Consider the following 13439-nt stretch of genomic DNA (forward strand, 5'->3'; position numbering starts at 1 on the left):
CAATTAATTGTGAGTTTTCCTTATAACTTATTATTTGATATTTATATACAAAAAACGTTCGCGTATCTTTTAACGTAAATTCGAAACAAAAAACACTACATGAAAATTTTGAACTTCGCTGTATTTTAATTGTTATCAAGTGATTAACAAAAATATTTCAAACTTCTTAATTCAAAATTGTTTTACTAAATCATAAAAACGATGTAAAATACTGAATTCGTTTCATTAACGTAATAGCATATTTATAAACAAACCTTTTATTTACTTCAAAGTATAACTGATTCTGTTGGTAAAATCGAGAAAACATGTGATAAAATAAATTCATGTTAAAAACTAAAATATGAAATCTGTTATTGCAATGTAGTCATTTTTGTTTGAATGAACAATTCCGTTTTCATTCAACATTATTTTAATAAAGGCCTCCAATTAAACCCCCCACTAGTACAGCAGTATGTCTCCGGATTTACAACGCTAAAATCAGGGGTTTGATTCCCCTCGATGGGCTGAACAGATATCCCGATGTGGCTTTGCTATAAGAAAAAAAAAACACGCCTCGAATTAAATAACCTGTTTGTGGGTGGAATGTTTCTCTAACATAATATTTTAAGTACATTTGGATTTCTCAAAATAAATACTATATTACGACTAAAACAAGAATTTCTCATACATAATTATTAAAATATCTTGAATATTGAAAGTGAATAGCCGAAAGAAGAATTAGTGGTATGAAATATGTCAAAAAACTTGTAAAAGTAAAGATGATATAAATATTATTTAATTTATTTTTCTAAATGAAAACAAATAAAAATATTAATTACAATTTAAAATTTGTAAGTTATAGTTCTGTGGGTTTACTAACTGAGTTATCATAGTTTAAAATGAAATCTTAATAAGTTCTTTTAAATAATAACAAGAAATAAAATCGAACAAACACCTCTTGAAAATTGGACTTTAAACCCATACTGTATTTCATAAGTAATTTCAGATTCATTCTCCTACACCTTGTTTCACAATATAAGAATATGTTATTGGACAATTCTCCTTATACAAATGATCCATTGGGCTCTCATCTCCAGGTTTAAACTGTTTTCTTCGAACTTGACTGTTCCAGATATGTACCATATAGCTATCGTTCCAGATTTCTTTTAAGGACTCGGTAACATTGGGATCAAAAATCAGTTGACACTGAGAAAAATGAATAGAATAAAAGGCTGGAACTGGGAGGAGATGAACTCCATAACACGTGAATCCTGGAGCAAAGTATTTGTTTTCTCTTTTACATGCTTCTCGAAAAACCCTGGTCACTAAATCAGGGCCCATATATCCCCAAATTATTGGGTTGTATTCTGTAATAAATCGTTGCATGCATTCAACGAGGAATGGACTTCCTTTCTGTGCTTTAATTATAGCATTGTTTACAGTTGATAAAGATTGAAAACCAGCGTAAGCAGACAAGTTGGGAAGTAGTTTTCTTATTATACAGTCAGAGTCGATGGCTACACCACCATACTTTTTGAGCAGCGCATATTTTAAACCATCTGACAGAAAAGCTGTTTTGTGAATGGTTACGTTAAACAGTTCACTTTGATACCATGTAGCTAATGGTGTTTCGGAAAATAATAACTCGAAGTTCATCGGCTTAACTTCAACGTTTTCAATTTGTGATACAGTTTGGAAAAACTCGTCCTTCTCGATTTGATTCAAGTTATTACAAGCGTAAAATAACTGGATTCTGTTGTTAGGATGATATTTTGCTGAAGACTCAATAGAGCAAGATTCTCTACTCGTAAGGTAGCATTTACCAGAGGTCTCAAGAAAGAACATGTTTTCTGGTTCTGTCACGTTTTTCATTTTGAGGAACCTCTTCCTACCTGAGACAGTTATGTAATTCACTAACGTTATTACAAGCGTTAAATAATTGCTACTTTTTTCTAATATGTTGAACACAATTTATCGACAGATCATTATTTAATATTCACAAACAAAACTCAAAAAAACAAACTTTCCAATATTATTAAAATAAAACCTTCAAGTCGTACAATACTTTAGTCGCTTTGCAATAAAAGTAATAAGATACTTAACTAAAACAAACATCAGATCAGTGGTGCATCATCTAGGTTAGACAAGTAAATTACCTTTCAACTAAAATCATTTTTCACAAAGTATAAATTAAAAGGATCGTCTAATCCAAAAGAAAGTGTTTTTTTCAAAGAGAGGTTATTCTTTTTTATCATTAGCGCAAACCTGTTTAATGAATTATGCGTTATTTTTTACAAAAAAGTTAACATTTCATGAAAGCTTAATGATTTTGAATGTATGTTGCAATTTCTCAAATATATACAAACGTTTCTTATTTTTCGATTTGTTGTAGATATGTGTTATTTTAATAATCTTCGATCTTCCTAAAAATATGATAACAGAAGTTCGACTTCTATAATGTTACTGGCTAAGATAATGTAGTGAACTCTAATTGAAAGCCGCTTAGAAGAGAATATTCTTATACCTGCTATGTTTCGACAATAATTAAATCATCCATTTCTTGATCATACTATTTATTAATTTTGAAACCTATTTTCTGTATTAGATATAATATCTACTTGATTAAGAAAAAGACAAATATTGACTTTGTAAATGGGAAATAGTGAGTGTTATGTTAGTTTATTTGTGTGCCCCTCTGATGCGAGTCAGATCAATGTGAACTAACTATTATGGTAGTTAAAAGTACCAAATGTGTGTGTATATTGGTTCATTTTTTGATATTTTAAGAAATTTAGTAGAAACGATTCTTATTTTCCGATACTTCTTAATATTGGCCTCTTTATACTTAGAACTTATTTAACTCAGCTATTCTGAATTAAAATGACCAATGAGTAATCTATTACATTATGAATTATGTTTATCAGAGAATGTTTTTCGCCTACACATATAATGATGTTCTTATATTAAGGCCCAACATGCCAGATAGCTAAGGCAATCGACTTGTACTACAAGGGGTGCGTATTCAAATCTCCGTAACATTAGACATGCTCGCTCTTTCAGCCGTGGGGTTGTAATAATGTGACAATCAATACCACTATTTTTTTGTGAAAAAGTAGCGCAACAGTTGGTTGTGGGTGGTGATGACTACCTGCCTTCCCTCTAGTCTTACACTGCTAAATTAGGGACGGCTAGCACAGATAGCTCTCTAGTAGCTTTGTGCGAAATTCAAAAAACAAACAAACAAACACTTTTAACTTTAATGGAACATTAATCTCAGTGTTTATCTGTAAATATGGAAATGGACCAGTGATTAACATGGTCTAGTACTTAACAATAAAATGACCTGGTATTTAACATGGGAATGGCCTAAACTTAATTTGAGAAGGGCCTAGTACTTAACATGGGAATGCGAATATCCCACTGTTCTTAACCCAGTGTCGCTGAACATGGGTCCGTTGTGACAGTGAGTGTCTTTTCAAACAATTTAATTACAGCAGTTCTAGATTAGGTGGTGGGTGTTATTAACCAGCCCTTTCACTCTAGTTTACTAATAAAAATGTAAAGACTAAATTGAAGAAATATCCCATGTATAGCTTTACAATAATTTTCAAAACAAATAAAGCGAACAAACGCAACGTCTACTAGATAATGTCCGATAATTCTACGGATGTTTGTACTACTTGGTCTCATTGAAAACGTAAAAAGGAATAACAATAACGGTAAAATTTATAACAATTAATAAAAAACCACAAAGCAGTTAAATAGGTCTATTCTACATGACACTGTATCTTAATCGAACAGGTTTTTTCTGAGACAAACAACAATCTGTTTTTCACCGGTAGTTAAATCTACGTGTGTTAATTGCAACAATCTGAGATTTAATATAACTTTTAAACACTCATCGAGATACATCCATATATATTCAAAACATTCAGCTTACTTACCTGATAGCAACGCATTCCGACCCAATAGGAAAAGAACACCGCCACTTGCAAATAAACTGAATATTATTATTTTCAGCATCGGACCTCTTCGTTTATTGAAACAAACAAACTTCATGTTCAACAAGTGAAATAACTGCAGCTCTGATTCGATGTGTACCGTTCTTACCACCTATTTCAAAGTTTCGTTTTTAATAACGCTAGGAGATTTTTGGGAAATATAGAACATATTTAAAACACAATATAATATTATAGTCATATAAAAACAATATCAGAACCACAAATTCTTCGGTTTGTTCGAATTTGCAGCCATAAAGGTTGACTCTATTTTTAAAAAAATTTTACCTCTCAAAAAAGTAATAGTAAAATATTAATGTTTAATGATTGTTTTCTGTTAAAAATAATTTCGCAATTAAGTGATTTGTAATCGTGTTTAACAAAAGAAAAACAGAAAATGGAGTATGCACGAGGTTATTACATTTTTTTCCTAAGCGTTTTTTCACATTTAAATAACTTTTGATCAATACTATATGTTAGTTTAGAATATGTTTAACGAATGAAATCAAACATCATGCTTACAGATGAGCCGAAAGTCAATGATTTCTGCTACGTTGTCTTCCACACTATAAATATACTGTACAAAGCGTATACATTTTCTGAAATGTGACAGATGGTTGGATAGTTACAAGTTCACACAGTTCTTCACTAACAGATGGCTTAGCTTTAAAAAATAATGATGCGTAAATATGGCTCACAGTAAAATATCGACTATTAACGAAAACAACTAAAAGCTTCGAGGGTACTACAAAGTTTGTTTTATCCCAGTTGGACAGATGTTTGTTTGTTTGAATTTCACGTAAAGGTGCGCAAGAGGTATCTGCGCTTGTTTATTATATATACAGATAGAAAAAGTAACTCTTCAAAGACACCTATTTAATTGGAACTGCTTTATAACACACTCACCATACACCGTTTCATTACATTGTTTCAGCTTAATATTCTTTTCAGTAATTATCATTTCAAATCACTTTTGTAAATTGTGAATTCCACAGATCCGTGAAGAAGACTTTATGTCATGTGGAATAGAGTGGGTGTGTGTTGTTGTTTTTTTATAGCAAACACACTTCGGGCTATCTTCTGAGCCCACCGAGAGGAATCGAACCGCTGAATTTAGCGTTGTAAATCTGTGACATACCGCTATACTAGCGGAGAGCGGATGGAATAGAGCACATTTATTTGAATATTCAGGAATAATAAACTAGAAAGGAATTTATTAACGTGGAATAATCAGAAACCGAAGATGAAAAGTACATTGGTCACAAGTACTTTATGGCGTAATTACTTGTGCACATTTTAATCTTACAAATTATTTTGAAGGATATTAAACATAAATTACACTTTTAGTAAAAACAAAACAGACAAATACATAAAAACCAGTAATATTTTTTCAACAATATAATACATAAATGATGAAAAAATTGAAAAACCTAAATTCTGATTGGCTACAAACATCACACTTTCTGTTCTTATGGAATGAAATACACACTCCAGAAGGACAAATAGTGTCGAGGTGCTTGACTCCGTCTCTGAATGTCGCAGATTCGAGTCTTTGTTTCACCAAATGTCCTCACCCTTTTAGTCATGTGGAGCGAAATAATGTAACAGTCAATTAGTCCAAGCGTTCTTCGATGGATGGTTGTTACTTCTATTCAGTCTTTCATTCCCAATTAAGTGGATCAAATGTATCTTTACGCGAAATTCAACAGAAATCAAACTGTGATTCTCAAAAATGAAAAATATTTTCCTTTCAAAATTAGTCGACTTTTATATTTAATCATTTATAATTAGTAACCTGTTGTTTTAATATTTTTTGTTAAAAATATCACTATCCACCTATTTATGTTTACATTTTCACGTTGATTCATCACAGACGTGCCTGTGAACTATAATTGAAGTTTTTGCTTTTTAATTCGATAAATGTTAAACTCTGAAAGAGTTCGAGTTAACTCGTCAAGTTATACGTAATGTAAAACACATAATCAGCAACTTTCTCAAATACTTAAATATAATATTTTTAAGACGAAATCTTTTCTTTTATGTGTGATGGTCGTTAAAATATGATATTGACTACTTTCCTCACTACTGAGGTTTCACCTGGTTATATGTAGAATCTTAACAAATGTATTTCTGTTTTATTTTTATTTTTTTAAGTATTCTGTTGGTCGTTTTACCTGTGATGTATTTAAAGTCAAACACTCTATACGACAGACGTCATTGGCTTTCATAAGATTTCGCTATGAATTACACACGGGCAAAATTTGGTTTCGTTAGTTTTTATTTGTTTTCTTATAGTGAAGTTTGAATGGGCTATCTGCTAAGTCCACCAAAGGGAATCGAGCCCCTGCTTTTAGCCTTCAAGAACCGTAACCTTAACACTGTACCAGCCGGGTACGTTTCGTTAGTTATGTATATACTAACGAAATTTATATTAACCTCAATTAGTTAACTGATTAAGGAACCAAAAAACTAGTAATTTGGCGATTATCCTAGTTTGAATTTTCTCAATTTATAGTCTCTTAAAGATTAGAAACTTGTAGAAACCCTCAATTATTTAGAAACAAGAGAACTAAATCATCGTTTAACCTTAATGTTTTGCAATTAGTTTTAAGAAATTTTGTCAACAATTGTTAGCTAGCTGTGAATTTAGTTTATGGTCGGTTCTTATTAAGACAGCAAAGCATTTTTGCTCCCTCGTTGTACGGAAATATAAAGCTAAAACATATTCTTCGCTTTAATAAATATTCCGTATTTCTAAGCTATATTCAAAGTGAAACTTTAAAGTAGGTGGCCACTTTTGTATACGCAGAATAGTTTTATACTTTCAGAGATAAAACACGATTTCTACTTATTTCAGCAAAATACGAGAAAAAAGGTTGGGAATCATTGTCGCTTGTTTATTTCTAACTGGTTGTGCTTTACTGATACTATGAGGTCGAAATTTCGAATTCCCGTCACACTAGACATACTCACCCTTTCAATTATTCTATGTACTCAAAATTTATATTTTATCTTTGAAAAAAAGAGTTCTTAAATAGAATTGAAAATACTTTTAAATACTTTAATGAAAAATAAAAAATGCAGGTGACTTTATGGAAATATGACATTTAGTCCTGTAAGACTGAAATAAAGTTTTATGATTTTTCAAAGACGTTGACTAATTAATTTTTTATCAGTTTATGAAAGTTTGCTATTTTCTTTGCAGCACCATGAATACAGCTTTTTAAAAAGATACATAAAAGAATATATATTTGAATATATTTGTGAAAGTTCTGTATGCTTTCAAAATATTCAAACAGGGTTCTCATTCTTAATATAACTGTAATATGTAAAACAGGTTTGTCATTTGAATAAAACTGTAATATTTAAAACAATGTTGTCTTTCTTAATAAAATTATAATATTTTAAACAGGATTGTTACTGCGAATAAAGATGTAATATATTAAAGAGTGTTGCCATTCTGAATGAAACTGTGACTGTGTAAAAAATGTTCTCCTTCTTAGTAAACTGTAATATTTAATAGAGGTGTGTTATTCTTAATAAATCTGTAATATTTAAATTAGTTTTTTTTCTTAATAAATCTGTAATATTTAAATTAGTTTTGTCTTTTTTAATAAACTTTACCATTTAAAACATGGTTCTCATTCTTAATAAAACTCTAATGTTTAAAACAGAGTTGTCGTTCTTAATAAAACTGTGATATTTAAAACAAGTCTTAATTTTTATTAAATCTGTGACGTTTCAAACAGTTTTGTCGTTCTTAATAAATCTGTAATATTTAAAACATGTTTGTCATTCTTAATAAAACTGTAATATTTAAAACAGGGTTCTCATTCTTGATAAAACTCTAATATTCAAATTTCATACTTTTATCATTTAGTACAATATTATTTTTTTATATTTTGATTCAACTTTCCAAGAAACATAAGCCATTCAGATATATATATAGATGTACATAAAGATATATATATATAGATGTATATAAAGATATATATAGATTATATAAAAACATATACACAGATGTATATAAAGATAGAGACATATATAGATGTATGTAAGGATACAGAAATATATAGATGTATATAAAGATATAGATATATATAGATTTATATAAAGATAGAGGTATATATAGATACATATAAAGATATCGATATATATAGGAATATATAAAAGTATATATATATATATATATGAGTACAGGATGATACAGACATATACATAGATGTGTATAAAGATGGATAGATATACATGAGTATATGAACATACAGACATATATATAGATGTATATAAAAATACATATACATATAAATTTGAAAACTTTCTGGGAAAGTGTTTATAATAAAAGTATAGCGATGTACGATACTTAAAAATGAAATGTAACTATGTTCGTTACTGTAACAACTGTAACCAATATTATCAAAGCTGTCACTGGAATCGTAGAGGATTTAGTTTCATATTTGTTTTTTTATGTTGGCTATTTCTATCTGTGGGTCCAACCTCAACATATTTTTGTGCAAAAATGTTATTATTATTATTTCATGAATCAAAGAAGTTTAAACTCGTTACGATAAACCTTTAAATATATTAATGTAAGGTGTCTCCTACTGGACGTGAACCATGGATGGGTTTTATGTTAATTATTTTTTGCCCTTTGTTCTGTTTGGAACCCAAGAACATCTAATGTCAATGAAATTTAACTTCAGCCTATAATAACTGTATTTCATTCTGTTTGGTCGTGGAGGTAACATGTATTTTAATATGTATTGTTAATATTTGCTAATTTTAAGCTATTTAAAAGTGTTTAGAAAGAACAACATAACACTAAACACAAATCCCCGTCACATCAAACATACTCGCCCTTTCAGCCGTGAAGCGTTATAATTTTAAGGTCAATGCCACTATTCGTTAGTATAAGGGTAGCCCAAGAGTTGGCGGTGGGTGGCGATGACTAGTTGCCTTCCCTCTAGTCTTACACTGCTAAATTAGGGACTGCTAGTGCAGATAGACCGCTTGTAGCTATGCGCGAAATTCGAAAACAAACAAACAAATAAATGTTTACATTATTTTGACATTTCTTTATGTTTCTTTTCAGATGTGAACTCCAACTGATATTATTAATTTTAACATTTCAAATATTAAAGATTATTAACTAAAATAGCTCTTTTTACTTTTGACGCTCCACTTTTAACTGTAGATGTGGTGAACAACTTTCTATAGCTTCTAAAATTAGCGGTTATTTTATGATGTAGGTTGCCCACACCACCTATGATTCGTTTCACGAGTTTACATCCACACTCTGACATCCTTTTTAGAAGGATTTTTTTTTGAAGGAATTGTCTATCGGTAGTTTATTAATATCTAAATACTCAATGTTGAAAACGTGACTGACTTTCTGAGAACTGACTATTCTTGCTAGTAATTATTCTGTAAGAAATAGGAATGATTTTGTTTATAAAGCGTATATATATATATTAATAACTACTATCATAAGTTATCTTAATAAGTTAAACTTTCATGAAAATCAACCAAGGTATAAATACATAAATTGAGCAACACTTGTTTAGAAGTAGTAATCGTGTTAGTAGTGCTATTGTTTTCAAGGAGTATTTGTGTTAGTAATGCTCATGACTTTAAGTATTAATCATGTTAGTAATGATTAGGACTATAAGTGGTAATCATGTTAGTATTGTTTATGATTTCAAGTGTAATCGTGTTAGATCGACAAACCGAACTATTTAAAATTCAGATAACGCTTTACAATATCTAGATATAATATTTGTATCCTTTTAAAGGAATTTTAGGGGTTTTAACTTTATTCATAACGATGCTTTAAATACTTCATATCATTTTTATACGCAGACTTACGTTTCTCTTCTGCAGATAAAAAATGAAATTTCTTTGCATGAAAAGAGGAATGAAGACGTAACCGTAAATTATCATCGCCAGTTTATTTTTAAGCGGATTTTGTTTTCTTTTAACCCCGTAGAATCTGTCTGTATCAGGTACACAACTTGATTGCTTTGACTTTACGAAACTATCATAATGAAGGTTTACAGTTATGTTCGATTTCAGTTGGCTTTGATCAACACAACCAGTCTTATATCAGTTCATACAGATAAACTGTAAAAAAACAGTAGATTCAAATAATCGGTCTTTGAAATATTTTTCGCTTTTAAGTTACATTGCTATTATAATTTATTCTTTCAATTTTCAAAGTGATTGAATAATACAAACATAATGGGCCAAAATGGCCTTTTGGACTAATTTATATTTTCGCCATTTAGAATATTTTCGTTTAAAGATTTTGATTGTATTGCGTGATTAAACATATAATAGTTTATTTAGTTTATATTTAACTGTTTGTATGGTTTCTTTCTAGATACTGCGTGGCTTTTGATACCAGGTACGTGAATTGAACATATCACTGTACGTAAGTTGCATATAATAAGACAGTTTCAGGTAAGGCTGAATATCCTTCCTGAAATTACATTTGTCTTGGTTACCAAAGTAAAGCTATTCCCTCATCTCACTATTACTTCTCTCCCTCACTGATGATTATAATTAAACAGTCCACAACAAAACATAATTGGGAACAAACGTCCTATGACATATTATATTATTGCAAAAATCTTAAAGAGTGGTTCGTTGTTAGAGTCTTCTGCCCCAGCAACATAAAACATGTGAAACAATACCACCTGAAGGTAGCTCCAATTACAAAGTAAAATGTTTACTTATGATATTGTAACGTGTAGAGACATATATTCACCTGGGTCACTTCAATTACAAGAAATAACTTGTCCAGTGCGTAGGTGGTAGAATGCAGTTACTCATAAACTTTTTTTTAATTTTGTTCAAAATAATTTTATTGAATATTTTCCTTAAAACAAAACCACATTGGGCTAGTTTTTGTGTTCAAGACGAAGATCTGATCGTAGTAAATCCATATTTTCGTCAGTAAGCTGTTTACTGTAAGGAATTTAATAAACGTTTTATTCCGGAACGAGATAAACATTTAGATTAATGTTCCATTAAGCTTAAACCTGAACCGATCTTAGATGACTGTGAAACTAAGTTTTTATGGCTAAAATTCTAAAGGAACAAGAAAAAAGTGTATCTTGTAAATAGGTGAATTATCACGTTGATATTTATACGCCAAAAACATACATATACATTTCGAAGTTACGCTGCAAATGCGTAGGATTTAAATGAATTCAACGTGACGTACAATAACATAAAATTGATTTGGTTCCGTTTGTCTGGAATTTCGCGCAAAGCTACTCGAGGGCAATCTGCGCTTGCCATTTCAAACGTAGCAGTATAAGACTAGAGGGAAGACAGCTAGTCATCACCACCCACCGCCAACTCTTGGCTATTCTTTTACCAAGGAATAGTTGGATTAATCGTCACATTATATCACCTCCAGGTCTGAAATGTCGAGCACGTTTGGTGTAAAAGAGCTTCGAACACGTGACTCCAACTTACTAGTTGAGAGCCATAACCAGCTGAGAATGCATGTTCGAATGTTTTGGACGCCTAGTGGGTGTTACGAATACTAGAAATTCCATTTAGTTTCTAATTTTCTTGTGCGTACGATTCTTCTGGTATTTCTATTATTCGTCGCAAATGCAAACGCTAATTGACTGATTCAATATTCTTTTAAAAATATCATCTCGTTTCGCTTTCTTATATCTTTCAAATCGTTTCGTATACTTTCAAGAAAATCATTGTTATTAAGACACACTCTTATTGTTACACATTAAAAGATTCGTCTACCTAAAAACAATTCGTGTAAATTAAATCACATACCCTAAAAAATAAGATCACTCATGATGTCTAGTTAGAGTCTATAGCCTTTTTGCTTGTAAATAAAACTAAATTATTCTCTTTTTCTATGAATTATTTGTTGGTGAGCACAATATTTATTGTAACAAAATATTAATCCATCCACTGTTATCAAAAGCTTCTTTTGGTATAGTTTATAACAGGGGTGTGCAACATTTTTCGTCGGTGGGCCATATAACCAACTTCATCAATCAAGCGGGGCCACTTAAAAAACAAGCTTATTCGTGTACATGCACAATAAATTTTAAAAAAATTCTCAAAATGCAAGCAATAATATTTTATATTTTTGCATGAGTGATCATTTTAGTGCGACACTTGAAATTTGAGTCCTTGCAGAGCTTGTCAATATCAGCTTTGACAGAAGTGGTTGCCACTCTTAACTGACTGGTCAAATGTTCATCAGTCAGCTGACTTCTACATTTGGTTTTGATGAGCTTCATTTTGGAGAAAAATTGCTCACAGCAGTAGGTGTTACCAAAAAGGGAGGCAATTCTTTGTGCATGACGGGACAAATTGGGAACCTTTTCACGTACACAGAGTTTGTAAAGTCTAGCAAACTGTTTTCAGAGAATTTCCTTTAGTGTCCATGTCAGCCTGCAGTTCAATGAGTTCCATTTGGCAATCATCAGGACTGTCTTCCACTGCCAAATCAAAAGGTTGAGCGAACAATTTCAATCTAATTTCAGTTTGTCTGAAATCTGGAAATCTGTTTGCAAACTCATCACACAGCTTTTGTACACTGGTTCCATATTTGGTGCAATCCAGATTAGGAAATTCCAGTTTCCTGGTTGCAAGAAATGTAAAATGGGTCAATATGGCTCTTCTCAACTGAACCTGGAAAAGTTCCAATTTCTTCTCAAAAGCACAAATATGCTCAAACAACTTATTCACAAGTTGACTTTTCCTTGTAGTTTTAAGTTTAAATCAGACAGATGCTGTGTAATGTCTGTGAGGAATGCTAAGTCATTCAGCCAGTTCTCATTGCTCAAGAAGTCCACATTCTGACGTTTGCTCTCCATGAAGAACTTAATCTCCTCTCGCAGATTCCAGAATCTCTTCAAAGTAGCAGCTCTACTAAGCCAACGTACAGCAGAGAAGTACAAAACATCTGAATACTCACTGTCCAGCTCATCTAAAAAAGTTTTAAATTGTCGATGATTTAATCCTCGTGTTCGAATATAATTTACGCATTGGACGACATTTTTCATGACTTCTGCAAAATCCAGAACTTTGGTGCACAAGCTCTCTTGGTGAATAATGCAATGGCTTACAACTACGTCTTGTGCTCCAATTGCAGTTAGAAATTTCTTGGTGAATCCATTTGTCCTACCTGTCATGGAAGGAGCACCATCTGTTGTAACACCACATAATTTATAAGGATTCAGTTCAAACTTTTCTACAACCTTAAGCACTTGTTCACAAATATCCTGTCCTGTGGTTGTGGAGGAAAGGCTTGCCATATATAAAAACTCTTCGAAAATATCAAAGCCTGCAGTTTCAGCTCTGATGAAAATGACAAGTTGGGATGTGTCATTGATATCAGTGCTTTCATCCAAAGCCAGACTGAAAGCTTCACACGAATTCAATCTCTCTTTCAAAGTTTCTTTGATGTCCTCTGAA

The 13439-nt window shown here is 31.3% G+C and overlaps 1 protein-coding gene across 3 annotated transcripts; it reads right to left on the reverse strand.

Annotated features, from left to right (window-relative positions):
- Window positions 1–245: 245 nt before the first annotated feature.
- LOC143235499 (lactosylceramide 4-alpha-galactosyltransferase-like) lies at window positions 246–4608 on the reverse strand. Of its 3 annotated transcripts, none has more exons than XR_013019232.1 (3): window positions 4500–4603; window positions 3924–4092; window positions 246–530 (listed from the first exon to the last, which is right to left on the reverse strand). XR_013019232.1 is itself a non-coding variant. In XM_076473708.1 (3 exons), exons 2-3 carry the CDS (start codon window positions 4036–4038, stop codon window positions 988–990), a joined length of 999 nt encoding a protein of 332 aa, XP_076329823.1. In that variant the 5' UTR covers window positions 4039–4092; window positions 4500–4608; the 3' UTR covers window positions 862–987. The 3 variants fall into 3 exon arrangements, 2 of the variants coding, with proteins under 2 accessions (XP_076329823.1, XP_076329832.1); XM_076473708.1 differs by lacking the exon at window positions 246–530 and adding an exon at window positions 862–1871 and having other exon boundaries at window positions 4500–4608; XM_076473717.1 differs by lacking the exon at window positions 246–530 and adding an exon at window positions 862–1867 and having other exon boundaries at window positions 3920–4092; window positions 4500–4608.
- Between the last annotated feature and the right edge of the window lie 8831 nt (window positions 4609–13439).

The sequence above is a fragment of the Tachypleus tridentatus genome, chromosome 2 (genome assembly GCF_004210375.1).
Source record: "Tachypleus tridentatus isolate NWPU-2018 chromosome 2, ASM421037v1, whole genome shotgun sequence".
NCBI classification, from domain to species: Eukaryota; Metazoa; Arthropoda; class Merostomata; order Xiphosura; family Limulidae; genus Tachypleus; species Tachypleus tridentatus.

Bases quoted from the DNA above. Each gene is read 5' to 3' on its own strand.
- LOC143235499 (XM_076473708.1), bottom strand. From the start codon at position 4,038: ATGAAGTTTGTTTGTTTCAATAAACGAAGAGGTCCGATGCTGAAAATA. The intron at 1,872-3,923 runs GTAAGTAAGCTG...TAACTGTCTCAG, and splicing joins TCGGAATGCGTTGCTATCAG to GTAGGAAGAGGTTCCTCAAA.